The 23,977-nt window shown below is 40.5% G+C and overlaps 1 protein-coding gene across 1 annotated transcript in view; it reads left to right on the forward strand.

The window, feature by feature from the left end:
• The window catches only part of LOC124802646 (gem-associated protein 8-like), a 66,115-nt gene extending 50,721 nt beyond the window's left edge, over positions 1-15,394 (forward strand). The window contains exons 2-3 of the mRNA XM_047263549.1: positions 8,100-8,153; positions 15,064-15,394. Coding sequence (XP_047119505.1) covers positions 8,100-8,153; positions 15,064-15,260 — 251 coding nt within the window. The 3' untranslated portion in view covers positions 15,261-15,394. The remainder of the gene's footprint in view (positions 1-8,099; positions 8,154-15,063) is intronic.
• Positions 15,395-23,977: the final 8,583 nt, after the last annotated feature.

Consider the following 23,977-nt stretch of genomic DNA (forward strand, 5'->3'; position numbering starts at 1 on the left):
CAGCTGAAATACTGGAACATGAATTAAATATATTCCAGATGCATGCTCAAAAAATGGTGGAATAATAGACAAGAAGCTCTTCTGCCTTATTATGCTAACATTTTGATGAAATAATTGAACTTTATTTTTCTCTGCATTCGTAAGCATTTTTTTCCCTTCTTTTTCTTTTTGTGGGGGTGTTCTGTTATTTTTACTTCATTAAAAACAGGGTGCCTGATTCTATCCTTAAAAAAAGGCATCTCTCCGTTCAGTAACTGCAGGGATCTTGCTTTGTGTGAGGGTGCCCCCGTCCATACATTTTCTGCAAGAAGCTCAGCCATCTTATCTTTCCCTTTTGCGTTCAGGTGTAGGGCATGTTTAGTATATTCTCATCTTCTAATTGTAGCAACAGGCACTGCACTCATATGAGATTTCATTTCAGCCAGCAGCAGCCTGCTCAACTCAGTGACCACATAGCTCGCAGCAGTTCTAACCCAGTGTTGGTCATGGTGCTGTAGGAACTCCACAAAACTCACATTTGTGTGTGTAGTTGCTACTCCTATTTCATCTAAGTCACTCTTAATGCTGTAATTACTGTCCTTAGCCAGGATATTTCCTGCTACACCTACCGCAGTAACCTCTTTGTGAAAATCTTTGTACAAATTTCCTATGTCCTGGCTGAGGTTAGCACTTGGCTTCACAATACTTGTGGCCTGGTACCCTGTTCTGATTTGTCCTGTACCATTTGGCCTACACCACTCCCACGGCCCTACATGGCACCAAGACTCTTCTTCTCTTACATCCACTTGGTGCCAACCTGCACTTAGTTTCTGGGATAAATTTTCGTTCTGCAGCTAAGTTTGCCCTGATGTGAAATTTCCTGACAGATTAAAACTGTGTGCCAGCCCAGGGCTCAAACCTGGGAAACCACCTCCAGACTGTGGGTAAGCCAAGTTTTTAAAATAGCCTTCCTTCCAGGAGTGTAAGTGCCGCAAGTTATGCAAGACAACTTCTGCGAAGTTTGGAAGGTACGAGTTGAGGTATTGGTGGGAGTAAAGCTGTGAGGACTGGTCATGAGTTGTGTCTGGTAGCTCAGTTGGTAGAGCATTTCCTCACAAAAGGCAAAGGCTCTTTGTCAAAGTCTGGGCCTGGCACACAGTTTTACTCTGCCAGAAAGTTTTAATTTCTTTGTTAGAAGCCTGCTGCACCCTATTGTGACCTACAGATGGATGAAGCTCCCCCCCCTCCCGCTCCACCCCTACTGCAAGACAAGTCAAATTTATTTGATATTGTAGATGAAGTAGTTGAAGAGCTGTTCCCCTTTTGTCTATTGCTTGTTACCTTTACACAGGTCCCATGATATTTTCTCCTCTTCCACCTATCTAGTTCAAATTTTGTCTGTTCTAATCCAGCCTGAAGGGCACAAATCTTTGCTTCCTGTTCAGTGATTCTCATGTCTTTTTCTTGGAGTGTACTGTTCCATGGGAGAGACTTGAAGAGTTCCCCATTCAGTTCCCCACTGCAGTTACCCAAATGAAACTCCAACCCATAATCTACATATACTACTCGCTGTCTGACTGTAACAGCAAAATCCATACTTATTGTGCATTGCAACGTAGATTATATGTTTGAGAATAAAACTAAGTCGTTTATGCCCTGTAAATTACACAAATTGTTGTTATTTAAGAGCTGCAAAAATTTGGTCTACTGGTTAGCACTCCAGGTGTGTGATATGAAGTATAATAAATGTAGTATAAAGTTATTTAATTGGATAGATAAAAGAATCTACTAACGAAGCGGCAGCAGAGCATGGACATAAGACGATTGTAATTGCCAAGCTTTTGGGCCAGTGGCTTCTTCTTCAGGCAGAAAGGTTGAAGGCGAAGGGGAAGGAGGAAGGGTGAAGGGAAAGGACTGGAGAGGTCTAGGAAAAGGGGTAGATTTTGGGAAAGTCACCCAGAAGTGCGGGTCAGGGGAAGCTTACTGTACAGGATGAGAAGAAAAGACTGATTATTGGGAACTGCATCGAACAAGATTTGAAAACCTGAGAACTTAAAGGTGGAAGACAGGGTAATATGCAGACAGAGGTTACTGCTTAAACATCATGCATGAATTAATAAGAGTGAAAAGCTAAGTGCTTTGTATGTAACAGAGGTGGGAGGGGGTGAAGAATAGATGGGAAAGACAATGAAAGATATAGAAAACTGAAACAAAGTGAAGCAAAGAATAGTTACAGTGAAGAAGTGCTGAGATGGAAGAAATCAACAGAAATTAAGGACAGCTGGGTGGTGAGAACCAAGGACATGTTGTAGTGCTAGTTCCAACCCTCAGAGTTCTGAGAAACTGGTGTCTGGAGGAAGAATCCAGATGGCGTGTGTGGTGAAACAGACATGGAGGTCACGAATGTCATCAATGACATCTTTACGATATGGACTCAGGGTAAGGCTGACCTGCTAAAATTCCTGGAATCTCTGAATACCTTCTTCCAGTTAAATTTCACTTGGTCCTATTCCAAATCCCATGTCACTTTCCTTGATGTTGATTTCGTCCTTACCAAAGGCCAGCTACACATTCTGCCCATATTAAACCTACCAGCAAACAACAGTACTTACATTTTGACAGTTGCCATCCTTTCCGTCTCGGATGTTTCCTCCCATAGAGCCGTGGCATCTGAGGCAAACGTATTTGTTTGGATGCAGACTCTTTACAGCAATACACCACCATTCTCACATTAGCCTTCACTGCACGTAATTACTCCACCAGCCTAGCTTAAAAGCAAATTTCCTGGGCCGTCACATACAATCCTGGTACTTCACAAAACAACTTTGGAGCACACCATTGGTGACTCAGTATTATCCTGGCCTGAAATATATTAATCAGCTAAATCAACTGGACCATGACTTCCTAAAATCATGCTTGGAAATGAGATCCATCCTGTCTGAAATTTTTCCCACAACACCTAGAACAGCTCTCCGCCGCCCTTCCAATCTCTGCAATATTCTTGTCAGACCCTATGCACCTTCTGCACCCATCTCCCTACCCTATGGCTCCTACACCTGTGACCGTCCCTGCTGCAGGAATTGCCCTATGCACCGTCCTACCACCACCTATCATAGCCCTGCAACTGGCAAAACATATACTATCAAAGAGAGATCCACCTGTGAACGACATTTCATGTCCCAGCTATTATAAACACCGTTTGGCCTTCTACATTTGCATGATGAACACCAAATCATCCATTAGGATGAATGGGCATAGGTCATCCCGTATGGTAAGCCTCCAGTGGCCTGCGGTTCTGGGTGACTTTCCCAAAATGTACCCCTTTTCCTAGACCTCTCCAGTCCTTTCCCTTCACCCTTCTTCCTTCCCCTTCAACTGTTCTGCCTGAAGAAGGAGCTACTGCCTCCCAAAAACTTGCTAATTACAACCATCATTTATGTGTGTGTTCTGCTGCCACTTGGTGAGTGGATTTTTTATCTATCCAATTAAGTAATTTTGTCAATAATTGCTTGCTTTTGTTGTTATGAATATAAGTTGAATATTTCGAAGCACCTGTTAATTAACTTATTCACAATAGACTGTAACTTTTAATATTACTTTAAGGTATGCAAACTACACACACACACACACACACACACACACACACACACACACACGCACACGCACACACGCGTGCACGCGCGCTAGTGCAAGAAACATTTGTGGAAGTTCTACACAATTGGGAGACAAGGGCATGCTAGACATGGCCTACACCTGAATATGAGAGGGAAAGGTAAGTTGACTGAGCTTCTTGCAGAAAATGTATGGAGGGGGACATCATCACACAAAGTAAGGCCCATGCAGTTACTGGTGCCAGAGAGGTACCTTTTTTTAGGATAGAATCAGGATTGAGGCACGCTGTTTTGAAAGAAGTCAAAATAACAGAAGAGCACCACAAAATGCTTATGACTGCACAGAAAAGTAAATTTACATTATTTCATCAAAATATTAGAATAATTAAGTATGCTACTTTCCCAAACTATGAACTTAACAGTGAAAGGTCATGCACTGTTGAAATTGTTAGTAAGAAAAAATAGGACGATTATCAGAATCATCTAAGTTTACTGTACTAAACTGTAAACAGAAATATGACTACAAGCCAACTTTACAATTTTCCATGTTTTCTGTAATGATGTGTAAAGGAAAGTGAAACCTTTAGTAATAAGCTTAAAAAACACACTAATACACATAATTAATGAGTAATCTGTGCTAAACGAATTGTTATTGCAATCTAAATAACTTACCTTTATGAGAGGGAAAAAATTGCACATCTCGCCTGGCTGCAATACTGCCAACTTTTTTGATGATCTTTTAACAGAGAACTGCCTACAGAAAGGAACTATACTGAACATCTCTTTAAGAAATTTCCGTAAACAATATGATGTTCACAGTTAAGAGCCTGATTTAGTGCTCTCTATTTGCAGTTGATTTCTCAATTTTCTAATCTTCCTCCAGCTTTATCATGACAAAGAGCTGTCAAGTAAATGGTTGGTATGATGGATGAAGGAAATGTCTTACGCTTTCTCAAGAGATAATCTTGGCATAAATTTAATCATTCACGTTCTTTAACTTACATGAATTCTGCATGAATGTTAAAAATTTAAATTTTAATAACTCATTCAGATCTTTGTATTCATACTATGCTGTTTGTAGGGGTCTTGGTCAGAGGAGAAGTGACCAGACCACACAAAAAAAAAAAAATTTCTCTCTCTGTTTCTCCCCCCCTCCCCCCTCTCTCTCACCCCCCCCCTTCTCTTCCCCCCTCCCCCCTCTCTCACCCCCCCCCTCTCTCTCTCTCTCTCTCTCTCACACACACTCACTCACTCACTCACTCACTCACTCTTCCCTCACCCTCCCTCCCTCTCTCTCTCTTTTTTCTCTTTCTGTCTCACTCACTCTGTTCCCAACAGAGTGCATTATGTGAATATCCATGACACTCGTCTGAAAATCGAACAAACCAGGGAAAAGATATGTCTATCTGTTGGGTCGCAAGTTGTCATGGGCACGACTCAAAAATACCTGTAGTGTTAGCAGAATACTGGTTGAACTTATACACCTAAATGCCCTCGTAACTGTGTAGAAAATGAAAATCTTGAGCCTTCGGGTTCAAGAAAAAGTAACAGACTCCAAACTAAGGCTAATAAAACTCACGATTAGACTATAGAGTATGTTATCCCAAGCACAATAATAGAGGGAACCCTATGAACTACAGCTATCTTTGTAGGTATGAGGATTTTTAGTGTGTGGTGATTGCTGTGAAACCCCAGTAGCTGTAAATTATATTTTAACACAACATATTTTATTGGGTAACAAGAGGGCAGCCCCAAACTGTCCAAGGATTTTTCATCACTTTTATGTGAAAACAACACAAGTCTTAAATGAAAGTTTTAAGTAGACTAATTTATATGGAAAGCATTTGCAGCTGCAGGTAATAATGAATGAAAACACCACTGACAGCTGGCAAAGCTTGGTTTTTAACTGACCTCACTACCAGTTCCATGTCTCATAGTTGCATCTTCAGGTGCAATCTACATATTTAAGAATTGAAAAATATTTATAAACCGCACTACAGATTTGTGCTATTATACAAAAATTATTTGAAGAAATTTATTACATTAATCCATCGTAGGTGAACCTAGCGTTCTTAGTCAAGGTATTACCATTCTGAGAATACTGTCAGTATATAAAAAGCTACACAAATGAAGGATAATTTAGAAAGTGGTGCACTAATAATGTTGCCGGTTAGGCTGAGCTGATATACTGATCATTCATTGTATGTGCAAGTATCTTTAAGACTAAGAACATGTGCTGAAGGCTAAAACCAATTTTGAATACATCACTTATGATATAGTTTTCTGGTGGATGGTGAAGGCAAGGCCTACTTTTGCAAGCTGCACCATTCATGTCTGGTTTGAGATACACAAGACAGCTGTGTGCCTAGTTCATTATACTTTGTACCCATCATGGCCTTTGCACTGTTTCTACTGTTAACTAGCTTATAAGCCATAACTTCAAAATTGGTTTTAGTCTTTAGCACAGTTTCTTTTTCTTGTAGATACCTTAGCATGCAGTGAATGGTCAGTATATCAATTCGATCTACCTGGCAACATTATTAGAGGACCACCTTCCCAGCTACCATTCATTCGTCTTCTTTTTCAAATGTTGACAGTATTCTCAGAACGGCAATACGTTGACTAAGAACTTTGGGTTCATCTGAGATGTATTAATGTAATAATTTTTATGAGTAGAAGCGTTCAAATAATCATTATATAATAGCTCAAATTTGCAGTACAGTTTATAATTATATTTCAATTCTTAAATATCACAGCCCAGGAAGAAAAGTGACACAAGTCGAATAATGGCTTCTTAAGTTTGTGTTACTGAAAAACGTGAGAAGTGTCCCAGTGTGTACAAAAAATATAGTGGAATATATTGCTAACAATACTTACTTCATATTTAAAGGAAGTGTTTCTATGTAAGTTTTACAGAATTAATTCTTTAATTTGAGTTTCCTCAAGTACTCCATTTTTGAATTGTGCCACTGTTCTTGCTAGTGTGTAATATGAAGGCTGCACCTGAAGATGTGACTATAAGCCATGAAACCAGTAGTGTGGTCAATTAAAAACCATGTTTTGCCAGCTGTCAGTTGTGTTTTCATTCACCATGAAAGTTTTAAAGTTTTGTATTGAGTTAACACCTCATCCCCAAGCTGGTGTGGGATTCATTGAGTAAGAGAGTGGCTAGCTCATCCAATTTCTGTCAACTGATGAACCAATCATGCTAATTAGTAATGTCATTGAATCTTCTGTCTAAAGTTTTATCCTCTGTATTTTATTTTTCAATAACAGTTTGCTTCTCTTGCTGTCAAATGTATATGATAGTGATTGTACATTGTACTATTTTAAAGTATGAATAGTTCAAACTGTTGTTAATTTTTCATGCACAAGATCTGCCAAAAAACTCTGTGAATGGAATAGATTTTGGAGGGAGAAGGGGAGATGAAACTGTTACCAATAGCAACTGACCTGTACCGTGGAGTATCATATGGGGTATGAATGTATATGTATATAATTTTAGTTGTAAGTCATAATTTTGTAACAGTGGAAAATCCAGGATGAAATGTAACAATATAATGAAAAGGGTAGTTACTACTCACTATATAGTAGAGCTGCAGAGTAGCAGAAAGGCACAACAAAAAGACGGTCGCAAAGTTAGCTTTCAGTCAATGAGGTCTTTGTCAAAAAAAAACACACACACACACACACACACACACACACACACACACACACACACACACACACATGACCACATTCTCTGACAGTTGGAGCCAGCTGGAGGTCTGGCTCCAGGTGCCAATGGCTGTGGTCTTTTGTGTGTGTGTGTGTGTGTGTGTGTGTGTGTGTGTGTGTGTGCGTGCGTGCGTTTGTGTTTGTGTGTGTGGCTGAAAGCTAACTTTCTGACAGTCTTTCTGTTGTGCCTTTCTGCGACTCAACATCTCCGTTATATTGTGAGTAGCAACTATCCTTTTTGTTATAGTGTCATAATTTTGTAAGGTGTTTGATAGTGTTACATGCCCTTAAAACAAAGTACCAGCTGTGCTACCATTTGTTAATGTAGCGGAACCTCCAGTTCATGATTTACAAAATATTTAATGCCATAAGATTTGTGGTATTTGAGAGGAAAAGTCTGTAACACAGAAGTATGAGTCACTGGTCCAATAAAGTATGTTGGGAAATTTTCGCCATCTTCCTTCACACTAAATTGCCACAATTCGAGATCTGCCTTCAAAATTTACTGCTTAGTTTTTTGAAAAGTGTTTTACTCTGCATTTGAGTTATCAGTGTTTGCTATTTTCATGTTTGAAACACTACAAATTCTTTTGGGAATTGAGAGCAGTTGTTAACAATATCATTCTGTAAGATTTTGTACCAGTTTGGAGCATAACTAAGTATGTTTGTAACATTTTAATGGGATTTGGAATATTGTGCCAGAAGTGATTATCCTTAAATTTTGAGGACCAATTTGAGTTCTGTCTGTCTGCAACTAATAAGTTGTAAAATGTGTGGCATTTATTGTTACAGATAAGCTGAGAGCTGCTAAAGAACAGAAAAAGGAAAAAGAGCCTGATGGTAAATGTGAGTGATTTATTTCCTACTATATAGTTTCATATTGTTTATGAAAGCAGTAAGATACATGGAATTGTAATTTAGCTGTTGAAAGACTTCAGAGTTTTGACAGTTGTGTGTTTTTATTAGGCAAAACAAACTTCATCTTCAGAAAATTGCATTTCTGTTGCCCCCCCCCCCCCCCCCCCCCGCCCTCTCCCAGCCCCTTCTCATATCTTCACCTTCCCTGCTCCTTCTTAAGTACTATAAAATATATATTTTGAAGTAGACAGTAATTAATTAATATAACAATATTACGACAAGGATAGTGGCTGCTCATCATATTAAAAAAAAATCATTTTGTTGTGCGTATCTGCGACTCAGCCTCTCCAATATTATGAAAAGGATAGTTGCTACTCATCATATAACAACAAAAAGTCTTTTTGTTGTGCGTATCAGTGACTCAGCATCTCTGCTCTATGATGAGTACAACTATCCTTTTTGTAATAATGAAATTATTTAGGGTTACTACTGAATGCTATGTACCATTGAGAAAAGGTTTTGGAGAGTTAGCAGTGAATAGCTTCAGACTGACTGGGAAAAGAAAAATATGAAAGGTCAAAAGTGATGTTGGAGCTTAATGTACTGTCAGAATGACGATTTTGGGAGGGGACAGTAGCACATTTAGAGAGGTGGGGTGGGGGGTTGGGAGAATGGGCTACACCAGTTGAAGGAACCATCTTGTCGTTCATCTGACTGGGCTTTATGGAAATCACAGAAAGTGTAGTCAGAATGAACAGGCATTAGAATCTTGCTCCTCTTGAGTATGAGCCTGGTGCTTAATCTTTGTGTTATCTTGTTTGATAGCTTAACATGCTGTATTCAAACACTGTGCCACATTAATAAGTGCCTTAGTGTTTTATGCTAATTTTTTCCTATACAGTACCATCTTCTTTCTTTCCTATATGTTAGAACACGAGCTATATAAAGAAGGTAGTAACAAAAGTAGGATTGACAAAGGAAGTGTATCTGCATATACATTCACAACATTCCCGTGACCCAAAACCTGTTCCTTCAACAGACATTTTGATTGAAATAAATGATTAGCCTTGTATTTTTGTTCTTGACATAATTTTTCTGTTATCATTGTTGAAGAGTTGTGTGACATCTGTATGGAGAGAGAGTAATAAGTTTTTGGTGTCTTTTGTGAAAATAGTTTTTCATAATTTTAATGGTATTGCTCTGTGGGATACATGACGCACATGTACTGAAGTGTGCTGAGAATATCCTTTAGCACTTAAACACTAATTGTGTTGATGTGTTACCAATCATGCTGTCATGAAACTTCCTCAGTGGTGTCAGGTCTTCTCTCTTGATTCAAGTGCAATTGACACAGATAGCTGGTACTCAGGCATCCTGAACATAGGTGTTTTTTAGGCCATTGTTTGTAGACAAATCATAAGACATGCAGTCTCAGAAATATTGAACTGATTGGTTTGCAGGCTGATATTTGCCACTTTCCCATATTATATGTTGGTGAGAAACATTTCATCCCTTATAAACATCTATTCCCTTGAAAAAGCTTCCCAATCTTTGTGAACAGTGCCTTCTTGGCAACTGTGATGCAAACATACCCACACTCATTTGTTCATTCGCTCCTTGTATTTCATAGGTCCCATCAGAAAGAACAATCTTCAGGGATGTGGAAGCTAGTCAAGGTATGCATTAACAAAAGAGAAGCAGATCAAAAAACTTAATCTGCACAGTGCATTAACATTGAACTATCACATACTGCTTGATACCATTCGTGACTATAAGTTTAATGTAATATAGTAAATTAGGCCCCCCCATGAACCATGGACCTTGCCGTTGGTGGGGAGGCTTGCGTGCCTCAGCGATACAGATAGCCGTACCGTAGGTGCAACCACAACGGAGGGGTATCTGTTGAGAGGCCAGACAAACGTGTGGTTCCTGAAGAGGGGCAGCAGCCTTTTCAGTAGTTGCAAGGGCAACAGTCTGGATGATTGACTGATCTGGCCTTGTAACAATAACCAAAACGGCCTTGCTGTGCTGGTACTGCGAACGGCTGAAAGCAAGGGGAAACTACAGCCGTAATTTTTCCCGAGGGCATGCAGCTTTACTGTATGATTACATGATGATGGCGTCCTCTTGGGTAAAATATTCCGGAGGTAAAATAGTCCCCCATTCGGATCTCCGGGCGGGGACTACTCAAGAGGATGTCGTTATCAGGAGAAAGAAAACTGGCGTTCTACGGATCGGAGCGTGGAATGTCAGATCCCTTAATCGGGCAGGTAGGTTAGAAAATTTAAAAAGGGAAATGGATAGGTTGAAGTTAGATATAGTGGGAATTAGTGAAGTTCGGTGGCAGGAGGAACAAGACTTCTGGTCAGGTGACTACAGGGTTATAAACACAAAATCAAATAGGGGTAATGCAGGAGTAGGTTTAATAATGAATAGGAAAATAGGAATGCGGGTAAGCTACTACAAACAGCATAGTGAATGCATTATTGTGGCCAAGATAGATACGAAGCCCACACCTACTACAGTAGTACAAGTTTATATGCCGACTAGCTCTGCAGATGACGAAGAAATTGAAGAAATGTATGATGAAATAAAAGAAATTATTCAGATTGTGAAGGGAGACGAAAATTTAATAGTCATGGGTGACTGGAATTCGAGTGTAGGAAAAGGGAGAGAAGGAAACATAGTAGGTGAATATGGATTGGGGGACAGAAATGAAAGAGGAAGCCGCCTGGTAGAATTTTGCACAGAGCACAACATAATCATAACTAACACTTGGTTTAAGAATCATGAAAGAAGGTTGTATACATGGAAGAACCCTGGAGGTACTAAAAGGTATCAGATAGATTATATAATGGTAAGACAGAGATTTAGGAACCAGGTTTTAAATTGTAAGACATTTCCAGGGGCAGATGTGGACTCTGACCACAATCTATTGGTTATGACCTGTAGATTAAAACTGAGGAAACTGCAAAAAGGTGGGAATTTAAGGAGATGGGACCTGGATAAACTAAAAGAACCAGAGGTTGTACAGAGATTCAGGGAGAGCATAAGGGAGCAATTGACAGGAATGGGGGAAATAAATACAGTAGAAGAAGAATGGGTAGCTTTGAGGGATGAAGTAGTGAAAGCAGCAGAGGATCAAGTAGGTAAAAAGACGAGGGCTAGTAGAAATCCTTGGGTAACAGAAGAAATATTGAATTTAATTGACGAAAGGAGAAAATATAAAAATGCAGTAAGTGAAACAGGCAAAAAGGAATACAAACGTCTCAAAAATGAGATCGACAGGAAGTGCAAAATGGCTAAGCAGGGATGGCTAGAGGACAAATGTAAGGATGTAGAGGCCTATCTCACTAGAGGTAAGATAGATACCGCCTACAGGAAAATTAAAGAGACCTTTGGAGATAAGAGAACGACTTGTATGAATATCAAGAGCTCAGATGGAAACCCAGTTCTAAGCAAAGAAGGGAAAGCAGAAAGGTGGAAGGAGTATATAGAGGGTCTATACAAGGGCGATGTACTTGAGGACAATATTATGGAAATGGAAGAGGATGTAGATGAAGATGAAATGGGAGATATGATACTGCGTGAAGAGTTTGACAGAGCACTGAAAGACCTGAGTCGAAACAAGGCCCCCGGAGTAGACAATATTCCATTGGAACTACTGACGGCCGTGGGAGAGCCAGTCCTGACAAAACTCTACCATCTGGTGAGCAAGATGTATGAAACAGGCGAAATACCCTCAGACTTCAAGAAGAATATAATAATTCCAATCCCAAAGAAAGCAGGTGTTGACAGATGTGAAAATTACCGAACTATCAGTTTAATAAGTCACAGCTGCAAAATACTAACACGAATTCTTTACAGACGAATGGAAAAACTAGTAGAAGCCAACCTCGGGGAATATCAGTTTGGATTCCGTAGAAACACTGGAACACGTGAGGCAATACTGACCTTACGACTTATCTTAGAAGAAAGATTAAGGAAAGGCAAACCTACGTTTCTAGCATTTGTAGACTTAGAGAAAGCTTTTGACAATGTTGACTGGAATACTCTCTTTCAAATTCTAAAGGTGGCAGGGGTAAAATACAGCAAGCGAAAGGCTATTTACAATTTGTACAGAAACCAGATGGCAGTTATAAGAGTCGAGGGACATGAAAGGGAAGCAGTGGTTGGGAAGGGAGTAAGACAGGGTTGTAGCTTCTCCCCGATGTTGTTCAATCTGTATATTGAGCAAGCAGTAAAGGAAACAAAAGAAAAATTCGGAGTAGGTATTAAAATTCATGGAGAAGAAATAAAAACTTTGAGGTTCGCCGATGACATTGTAATTCTGTCAGAGACAGCAAAGGACTTGGAAGAGCAGTTGAATGGAATGGACAGTGTCTTGAAAGGAGGATATAAGATGAACATCAACAAAAGCAAAACAAGGATAATGGAATGTAGTCTAATTAAGTCGGGTGATGCTGAGGGAATTAGATTAGGAAATGAGGCACTTAAAGTAGTAAAGGAGTTTTGCTATTTGGGGAGCAAAATAACTGATGATGGTCGAAGTAGAGAGGATATAAAATGTAGGCTGGCAATGGCAAGGAAAGCGTTTTTGAAGAAGAGAAATTTGTTAACATCCAGTATTGATTTAAGTGTCAGGAAGTCGTTTCTGAAAGTATTTGTATGGAGTGTAGCCATGTATGGAAGTGAAACATGGACGATAAATAGTTTGGACAAGAAGAGAATAGAAGCTTTCGAAATGTGGTGCTACAGAAGAATGCTGAAGATTAGATGGGTAGATCACATAACTAATGAGGAAGTATTGAATAGGATTGGGGAGAAGAGAAGTTTGTGGCACAATTTGACCAGAAGAAGGGATCGGTTGGTAGGACATGTTCTGAGGCATCAAGGGATCACCAATTTAGTATTGGAGTGCAGCGTGGTGGGTAAAAATCGTAGAGGGAGACCAAGAGATGAATACACTAAGCAGATTCAGAAGGATGTAGGTTGCAGTAGGTACTGGGAGATGAAAAAGCTTGCACAGGATAGAGTAGCATGGAGAGCTGCATCAAACCAGTCTCAGGATTGAAGACCACAACAACAACAGTAAATTAGGAAGAAAGCCACTATTTGGAAGAAAGCTGCTGCTCCTTCAGTTGTATTAAATTGTTGCTGTTTATTTTCTATTAGTAGCTTAGTATTTACTTTATTACATTGGTACTTTCCAAAGAGAAATAGTTCTCTACATTTGTAACTAGGAGTGTTTTCATACAATATACCACTACTTGTCATCCAACTTTACAGTGAACACTGGTACTTAGCATGCAACCAAAATGTATGCTCAATCTTTCATTCTAGATAATTGCATAATTTACAGGAGTTGATAACCAGGTATGTTTTTCATTTCTTGTCAGATTGGCTGTATATTGCATGTATGTCAAATGTTGAGAGTTCCAGTTTTTTGTTTTATATTAGATGGAGACCCTGCTATCTGCATGTATCAATGTACCTCAACTCATCAGTCCAGACAGCCTTTTTCCTTGCCCAAATAGTCCAGTGGCAGTTTTCCTGTGTCCAGACTAATCTCTGTGCCCTGTGATATGCAGTGAACAGAGATGCAAGTGTCACGTGATGTATTTGATATTCCATAGTGAGGAAGTTCTGGAAGGTACAGCTGCTCATTCTTTTTGTTGAGCACTGAAATGGCAAGTAATTTGTGACACTGGTCCACAGTCAACAGTGATCCCTGTTAAGACAACATTGCCCAAAGCAGTTGATTTTGATCCAAATCTGGGTGCTCAAACTGGCATGTGAAAAGCCTAGTACATACTACACTGTCTTGGAAAGGGAGTGTCTTATGCCTATCGGCCACATCTCTCCTCCTCCTTACCCCCCCCCTCTCTCCCCCTCCCTCCCTCCCCATTTCTTTCTTTCTCTTTCTCTTTCTCTCCTTCATTTCCTAACAAAGGAGCTCTCTTTAGTTCATCAGCTCATGCGTTTGTTAATATATAGCAAGGTCCTTATTATCCAGGTGCGAATTATACAGTTTGCAGATTAGATTATCTATGCAGAATTTGACAAGTTTTGAAAAAATAAAAATCAAGAAGTGTTCTATTATTATTAAAATGAATATTTTTGTTTGGACTACATCATTATACATGTAGATCATTTTTTCGTGCCGTTTTATGTTCTTGAAATGCCCTATATTTAGTACATGATTTGAAGGAAGCCTTTTAAAACAAATATCACACCAGATCAACTTTTTTATGCAAAATAGCTACACCTTGAAGACATAAATTTTTCAACACTTCATTTACATAGCTAGCAACAGCAGTTTATAAAAATTTCAATTTTCCCTCAATTCAGTGATTAATTTTTTCTGTATTAACCTGATTACTTTCAAGCACTTAAATTTTTTGTACTAAACTAGACCTCACCCTGATCGTCCATTTCTCATTCTTTGTTTGGTTATAAAAAAGTCTGATAACAACCCATGAGCTGATGGACTAAAGAGAGCTCCTTTGTTAGGAGGAGTCTTGTTTTCACTCTGCTCAAACATCTGACCTATCAGTAAATAAAATTTCTGGTAAAAAACATGTGTTTTGGATTACTATATCTCTTTTTTTCAGTTATCTGTGCAGTTTCTGGTCTGCATTATCCCAGATAATTGGGAGCTTGCTGTAGATAACTGTTAATTATTTTTCTCAATGTAAATAGTACATTGTTTAGCAATTAGATAAGGAAATCTTTTATTTAATGCACCAATATATGGCTACAGTACATTTTATACCAGTTAGGCAGAACAGTGATTAAAATTTTTATTTTATATAGTCTCAAGCAGTTTACAAGAATGCAGATTAATAGTAAATATAGTATTAATATTGAGTTTTCACTACCATTTTACTTTTTGCAGCTGAAGATGATGATAACTTAGATACAGTGCCGCCAAAGAATCCTGTGGGTCAGCAGAGAATTGAAGAAATGAAATTGCTGTATGGTAAAGCAGCTCCTATGATTATGGGAATGGAAACTGCATTACAGCTTTCGTTTGACAGAAATGTTGATAAATTGCAGCCTCGGATGTGGCCCAATATTCCATTAAAACTATAATAAATGTGTTATAATGAGATTTGATTATGTTTTAATTTTGCTGCTTCAGCAGCCCAAAAGCAAATGCAAATAAGAATGTTTCAAAATAATGTAAAGATTTTTCATAGATAATAAATTAATAATAAAACACTTAACACTTTTATACTTTTAGTGGATGTTGTGGGGATATGGACCTGGGTGGGAGGTGGCAGAGGGGGGGGGGGGGGGGGAATTAATTTTTTTAAATCTTTCCTTTATGGAATTTTCTTGATCCAGTTCTCCTAAGTGATGTTTGTAGGCTTCTAATTGCCTAGCTGTGACATTATTATACGCACATATGGTTGTAAGCAACATCTGAAAAATGCCTGAAAAACAGTGAACAGTGTCTCATGTGACTTCCAGCTGTAGGGGCCTTCAGGTGTATTGGCTGAAAACTGTAACTTCTCCTTAACAGCAGCTTTGTTATACAAGTTAATATTGGGAGTAAAATGCTAATGTCTACCAATAGTCTCAATGCACTTTTTGTAAAAATCAGATTATATTCTTGAATTACTAATTTCACATTCACCATGACTAGTCCTCTACACTCGGTAATTATTTTAAAGATGGAATAGTGGAAATGTTCTTCCCAAACAGTGGCCTTTCAGTGCTCACAAATATTATGTAATGTGGGAAACTTGCCTGGTATTTACGGTTGGTAAAGTTCCATTGTGAAAGGTGTTCGCCCGATGCGATCATTTAACTATCTATCTATCTATCGATCATGGTCTAATTCAGTTTGGTACATGCAAAACTTTTTTAACTAGCATTTCCGGAAAGTAGCGTAAAGTTTAAGTTGTTGTTTCAGAAACTTTGCACTGTTGTTTTTGTTTACACACAGATGCGTATAGGCCAAATTTGTGGAACCATATTTTCGTGTTTATCTGTAATTTAACTGACTTATTCTTTATAAACTATTACATTTATCATGAGTGAAAAGTGCTTGACTTACCATAGGATTGTTAGGTCGGGGCTTTGGTGTGATGGGTCCTGTAGTTTTTTCCATGTGGGTGACTGTAGTGACGTGGGAATAGAGGAAGTAAATGAGACTCATCAGTGGTTTTGTAGGATTTGTAATAGAGATAGAAAGATACTAGAACAAGAGGGGAAAATTGCCGCCCTTCAGGCTGAGTTAGACAAGGCCAGGGGAGATCTTGACAGGTTAAGGAGGGAGAAGGGCAAAGAGAGGTGGGAAATGGAAACAGGCAACAGGAGGAACAGGCTTAGAACTTTGTCTGACAGCTTTGTGGTGAATATGGAAAATAGATTTGGCCTGTTGCTTCAGTTAGAAGCTGGTGAGCCTCAAGCAGTTGCAGGTGTAGACAGGGTACAACAAACTTTCAGCAGCAAATTGAAAAGTAAGAATGTAGGGAAATCAGTAAAGAGAAAGAAAGTTTTGTTGTTAGGTAGTTCCCATGGAAGATGTGTTGGCCACCTTTTGCAGGATGAACTAGGATCAGAATACCATGTCACCATTTTTTTTAACCTAGTGCTGGTCTGGAGCAGGTGGCAGAGGATTTAGGATCACTTTGCAAAGGTTTCACTAAGGAAGACACCGTGGTTATAGTGGGTGGGGCAGGCAACAGTATTGACAGAGATCCTGGGTACAGTATAGAGTGTGACCTGGCAAAGATTGCATCAGTATCGAAGCACACTAGTGTTGAGTTTGTATCTGTTCCTAGGCGCCATGACCGGCCTCATTTGAACTCTTCGTCAAGAGCTGGAACGGCTGCTATGTCGGGTGCAGGGTCACACATTTGTGTGGTTCCTGTTGATTCTGTCAATAGGTGGGATTATACTAAGCATGGCCTTCACCTCAACAGGAAGGGGAAGGGTGAATTGGCTGGGAAATTAGCAGGAAAGTTAAAGGGGGGGTGGTAAAATACTAGTGGTTGTAGGGTTCAGAAAAGACCCTTTTTTAGGGTAGGGAGGACAGAAAGAAACCATATTTTAAGAGAGGTTAGAACCGAGACAAACCTTAAGTTTGAGAAAGAAACCAAAACACATAATTCTAGCTTATTACATCAGCATAAACAGCTATTGGTTAAGAATTTTCAACAGTCAGCAGATATTTTAACTCTACCCAATTTTAACTCAGTCAATGTGAAATATCAGCTATCTTTATTGCACCAAAATATTCGAGGACTGAGAAATAAAATTAATGAATTAACTATCTGCATAAATGAATTAGAGTCTCCAAACCCAGCTGACGTAATCTGCCTCTTGGAACATCATGTGGCCACTGGTATAGAACTTTTAAGTGTTACAGGGTTTAGGTTAGAATCTCACTTTTGTAGATCAGAAATGGAGAAAGGAGGAGTTGCCACATTCATCAGGAACTGTCATAAATTTAAGAACATAGACATTCATAAATTTTGCCTAGAACAGCATATGGAAGAATGTGTAACAGAAGTAGCATTTCACAAAAAATCCTTCATAATGTTAAGTGTATATCGAGCACCTGCGGGTAGCTTTAATCTGTTCATAAACCACCTTGAAGCTTACTGGCCCATTTAACAACCAAAAACAAAGAAATAGTGGTTGCTGGTGATTTCAATATAAATTTCCTAAAGACTCTCCCAATAAGAACTTACTTGAGTTAGTAACACTATCATTCAACTTAATTCCCACTGTAAAGTTCCCCACTAGGGTAGCCAAGTGCTCAGAAAGAGCCATTGATAATATCTTCTATAAAGTCCAGTGAACAAAATTATATTACAAAAGCAATAGTCAATGGCCTCTCAGACCATGACATGCAGTTCCTTCTGTTAAATGTTAATACTGAACAGGATATAAAATCTGAGCTCAAGAGGGTAATCAATAAGCCAAAAATTGATTATTTTAGGACACTCCTCAGAGACATTCACTGGACTGATGTTTACAGTGCTCATGGCATGAATGAAAAATATAACACTTTTGCTAATAAAGTGCTTACTTTATTCGAACACTGTTTTCCCCCAAAACTTACCAAGGTTAGAGCAAAGTCTACAAAAAAGCCATGGATTACTCAAGGAATAGACGTGTATTGTAAAACAAAAAGAAAACTGTATCTGTCAATCCGAAACAGTTCCGATGTTTATGCAATAGTACATTACAAGAAATACTGACAAGAAATACTGCAAAATATTAAAGACTGGAATACGGACATCAAAGCAAATATATTACAAGGAAAAGATAGTCATATCAGATAACAAAATAAAGACAATATGGGATATAGTGAAGGAGAAGACGGGTAGAACCAGACATGAAGAGGAACAAATAGCATTAAGAGTAAATGATACATTGGTGACAGATGTGCATAATGTTGCAGAACTTTTTAACAAACATTTTATAACTGTTACTGAAAAGATGGGGTTGTCAGGTTCAGTAGATGCTACTATGGAATACCTCAGACCAGACATATCAAGTAACTTCCATAATATGAAGATGACCCTCACTACCCCAGCAGAAATAATGTCCATCATAAAATCTTTGAAATAAAAAACCATCAGGTGGTGACTCCGGCGTCCGGCCGATCGTACAGATGGTGAATATTATCGTGGGATACGTTACGCTACGTCTGTTCGACCTGTTCACGTAGTTCTGTAAGAGTTGTTTGTTGATGAATCGCACGAGTCACTTCTCGTCCCATCACATCCCACACGTGCTCGATTGGAGACCAGACCAGCAATTGTGCTGGCCAGGGAAGTTGCTGCACGTGTTGCAGAGCACACTGAGTTTCACGGATAGTGAAAGGCCGAGTACAACCCTGTTGGAACAACACATAACCATTCTGCTGTAAGAATGGCTACAACAGAATTAGCAATCTGTCGCAGTTGCGAATTTCACTTAGAATGTTGTACTTTCTATAGCCTTACTTGACATTTTCAGGGTGTTGTATTGCCTGTGTGGACAAGCTCTTTAGGTAGATGGCCCAGAACTCTTAGGTGAGGTCACAATGGAATGCTTATATGGTGAGCATAGACTTCATAGTAAAATCATTTTCAGCACCAGTATTAGGACGGCAAGGAGACAATTGGTGAAGTAAACTTCGTGATTATCAGATTTTGAGCCAATGTCCTGCGTTAATTGCCAAACCTCTCAGCAGTGTCTCATTGAGTGAGACCACGTAACAGTGTTGAAGTAGAACTGCTCGTCGGATGGGAGTATTAAGCTCGGTGGCTGCTCTGATATTGTTTGAAATGTATGCACTATGTATCTGCGCAGATTTACAATATTTTCCCTTTACCACCACCATCACCACTACCATCATAATCTTCACCATCACCGTCAGTGCTATTGTCATTAACAACAACAACAACAACAACAACAATGACAAAAATAACAACAATGCAACACGCAAGGCTCCCAAAAGGCATTAAGTACAAAAAAAGGCTACTAACGGGTCGTGAGCTACACAAGGTCATCCATACATCAATAAGAATCGAGTTATTATTGTTGTGTAGTCGTAAGTTTCTTCAACTTTATGATCCATAGGACACACTTTTTAACCAGCAGTTGCTAATTTGTTTCCTGACTAGCAAATGGGCTCCAAACTTTAAAATGTACAGGTGTCGATGTAACAAAATTGTGTGAATCAAATGTCTGTGTAAACCTGCTGTTTCTCAGTGTGAAAATGCACAGATCTGAGGATGTATACCTCTATAGTCTCCAGTTTCTAGCAGCAACATCGCTGTGTAAGATTCGCTTTATACAGGTTGATTCAGCTGCCCTACCGATGTCACTTTATGCACCCCGCAGTGTTATATCTGGCCTACAAAAGACACGCTCGAGATTTTCACATTCCCTCATCCGCTACGCACAAACTATTAGTCCTACAGAAAAAAATGAACAAGACCTTTTTATAGGAAATTTAATGTACTTAAATTTTGTACTGGGATACGTTTCTGCTGCAGGGCATGGTTTTCGAGTTATTCAAGAAAAACGTACAAAAGTGACTTTCAAACGCAGCTCCAGTGCCACACTCATCCCTCACCAGTCAGGATTTCTAGTATTTGTTCATGCAGTCCCTCCGACAACTGTACAAAAATTTCCGCCTTCACGAACTATTCCCAATATTCAACCTTTTCTGGTGTCTATTGATTGTGCTGTTATGGAGACCCACCATGGTAGCCGAGAGCGCTAACGCGCTGCTTCCTGGACTTGGGTAGGCACGCCGGCCCCAGGTCGAATCCACCCGGTGGATTAACGAGGAGGGCCAGTGTGCTGGCCAGCCTGGATGTGGATTTTAGGCAGTTTTCCACATCCTGCTAGGTGAATACTGGGCTGGTTCCCACATTCCGCCTCAGTCACATGCGTCGCAGACATTTGAAACACGTTCACACTATTTCACAATTTACAGTATATGCAGACAGCTGGGGTACACTGATTCCATCCCTGGGGGGTACGGGGTGGCGGTAGGAAGGGCATCCGGCCACCCCTAAAACTAACCTCGCCAAATCCGTTCTAACCAGCGAAAGAAAGAAAGAACGAAAGAAAGAATTGATTGTGCTGTTACGCCACCAACATAGGCGGCTATTACGTTAACATTATTATAACTGGGCCTGTGAGGGCAGTGAAAGAGAATTATTTTTGTAAACATTACGCTAAAACTAATTACGTTGACAACTGGATCCAAACTTAAGCCTTACAAGCACAGTACTTTTGCAGTTAGTACGCCTGACTGGTAAAACGACATACTTGTTTATTTTATACTGTTAAAACTCACAAAACTGTTAGGTAAAATCACACAGACATCAGTTTTACAATTTGTATGTGTTTGACTATACTGGTGGCAATAACCCAATCAATAGAGACGAAAACAAGTCCAGTATCGGGAACAGTTCGTGTAATTGGAAATTTTCGTACAGCGGTAGGAGGGAGCGTCACAACCAACATAGTAGAAATCCTGGCTGGTAAGGGATTAAAGTTGGGGTGGAGTTGCGTGTGAAGGTCAATTTTGTACATTTTTCTTGAATAACTCGAAAACGGTGGCCTCCAGCGAAATCATATCCAAGTAAAAAGCAATACATCAAATTTCCTACAAAAAGTTGCTGTTCATTTTTTCTGTAGGACTAATAGTTTACGCATAGCGAGCGAGAGAATACGAAAATCTCGGGTGTGGTTTATGAAGGCCAGCTGAAACATTGCAGACTGCATAAAACGACCCCGGTAGGGGCAGCTGGATTGCCCTGTGTACTTCCATAATTTCAGCGCATTGAAAACTGACAGTTTCCTCATCTGTACATGTCAATCCGCACTGCTCAGGTGACGTTACTCCACAAACTGATTGTGATTTTATAAGAGGCACACATCAATCTCCACAGTCACTTATATCCTGACAATGAAGATGTTACAAGTCTTCACAAGGCCGAATTTTGACAATGAAGATGTTACAAGTCTTCACAAGGCCGAATTTTTACCCATGACATGGCTTGTGTGTGTGTGTGTGTGTGTGTGTGTGTGTCTATATATATATATATATATATATATATATATATATATATATATATATATATATATGGTCCATTGATCGTCACTGGGCCAAACTACAAAGAACGAAACTTGTCTAGCTTGAAGGGGGAAACCAGATGGCGCTATGGTTGGCCTGCTAGATGGCACTGCCATAGGTCAAACGATATCAACTGTGTTTTTTTAAATAGGACCCCCCCCCCCATTTTTATTACATATTCGTGTAGTACGTAAAGAAATATGAATGTTTTAGTTGGACCACTTTTTCGCTTTGTGATAGATGGCACTGTAATACACTCCTGGAAATGGAAAAAAGAACACATTGACACCGGTGTGTCAGACCTACCATACTTGCTCCGGACACTGCGAGAGGGCTGTACAAGCAATGATCACACGCACGGCACAGCGGACACACCAGGAACCGCGGTGTTGGCCGTCGAATGGCGCTAGCTGCGCAGCATTTGTGCACCGCCGCCGTCAGTGTCAGCCAGTTTGCCGTGGCATACGGAGCTCCATCGCAGTCTTTAACACTGGTAGCATGCCGCGACAGCGTGGACGTGAACCGTATGTGCAGTTGACGGACTTTGAGCGAGGGCGTATAGTGGGCATGCGGGAGGCCGGGTGGACGTACCACCGAATTGCTCAACACGTGGGGCGTGAGGTCTCCACAGTACATCGATGTTGTCGCCAGTGGTCGGCGGAAGGTGCACGTGCCCGTCGACCTGGGACCGGACCGCAGCGACGCACGGATGCACGCCAAGACCGTAGGATCCTACGCAGTGCCGTAGGGGACCGCACCGCCACTTCCCAGCAAATTAGGGACACTGTTGCTCCTGGGGTATCGGCGAGGACCATTCGCAACCGTCTCCATGAAGCTGGCCTACGGTCCCGCACAGCGTTAGGCCGTCTTCCGCTCACGCCCCAACATCGTGCAGCCCACCTCCAGTGGTGTCGCGACAGGCGTGAATGGAGGGACGAATGGAGACGTGGCGTCTTCAGCGATGAGAGTCGCTTCTGCCTTGGTGCCAATGATGGTCGTATGCGTGTTTGGCGCCGTGCAGGTGAGCGCCACAATCAGGACTGCATACGACCGAGGCACACAGGGCCAACACCCGGCATCATGGTGTGGGGAGCGATCTCCTACACTGGCCGTACACCACTGGTGATCGTCGAGGGGACACTGAATAGTGCACGGTACATCCAAACCGTCATCGAACCCATCGTTCTACCATTCCTAGACCGGCAAGGGAACTTGCTGTTCCAACAGGACAATGCACGTCCGCATGTATCCTGTGCCACCCAACGTGCTCTAGAAGGTGTAAGTCAACTACCCTGGCCAGCAAGATCTCCGGATCTGTCCCCCATTGAGCATGTTTGGGACTGGATGAAGCGTCGTCTCACGCGGTCTGCACGTCCAGCACGAACGCTGGTCCAACTGAGGCGCCAGGTGGAAATGGCATGGCAAGCCGTTCCACAGGACTACATCCAGCATCTCTACGATCGTCTCCATGGGAGAATAGCAGCCTGCATTGCTGCGAAAGGTGGATATACACTGCACTAGTGCCGACATTGTGCATGCTCTGTTGCCTGTGTCTATGTGCCTGTGGTTCTGTCAGTGTGATCATGTGATGGATGTATCTGACCCCAGGAATGTGTCAATAAAGTTTCCCCTTCCTGGACAATGAATTCACGGTGTTCTTATTTCAATTTCCAGGAGTGTAGTCACAAACATATGGCTCACAATTTTAGACGAACAGTTGGGAACTGGTAGGTTTTTTAAATTAAAATACACAATGTAGGTATGTTTGAACATTTTATTTTGGTTGTTCCAATATGATACATGTACCTTTGTGAACTTCTCATTTCTGAGAACGCATGCTGTTACAGCTGTAAATACCACATTAATGCAATAAATGCTCAGAATGATGTCTGTCAACCTCAAAGCATTTGGCAATACGTGTAATGACATTCCTCTCAACAGCGAGTAGTTCGCCTTCCATAATGTTCGCACATACATTGACAATGCGCTGACGCATTTTGTCTGGCGTTGTCGGTGGTTCACGATAGCAACTTTCCCCACAGAAAGAAGTCCAGGGACGTCAGATATGGTGAACGTGCGGGCCATGGAATGGTGCTTCGACGACCAGTCCACCTCTCATGAAATATGCTATTCAATACTCCCAAAGGCCTCACACTTAAAGTTCCCATCTCTGGCTGCAACCCTTCTTTCCATCAGTTCCTATACCAGT

The sequence above is a fragment of the Schistocerca piceifrons genome, chromosome 6 (genome assembly GCF_021461385.2).
Source record: "Schistocerca piceifrons isolate TAMUIC-IGC-003096 chromosome 6, iqSchPice1.1, whole genome shotgun sequence".
NCBI lineage: Eukaryota > Metazoa > Arthropoda > Insecta > Orthoptera > Acrididae > Schistocerca > Schistocerca piceifrons.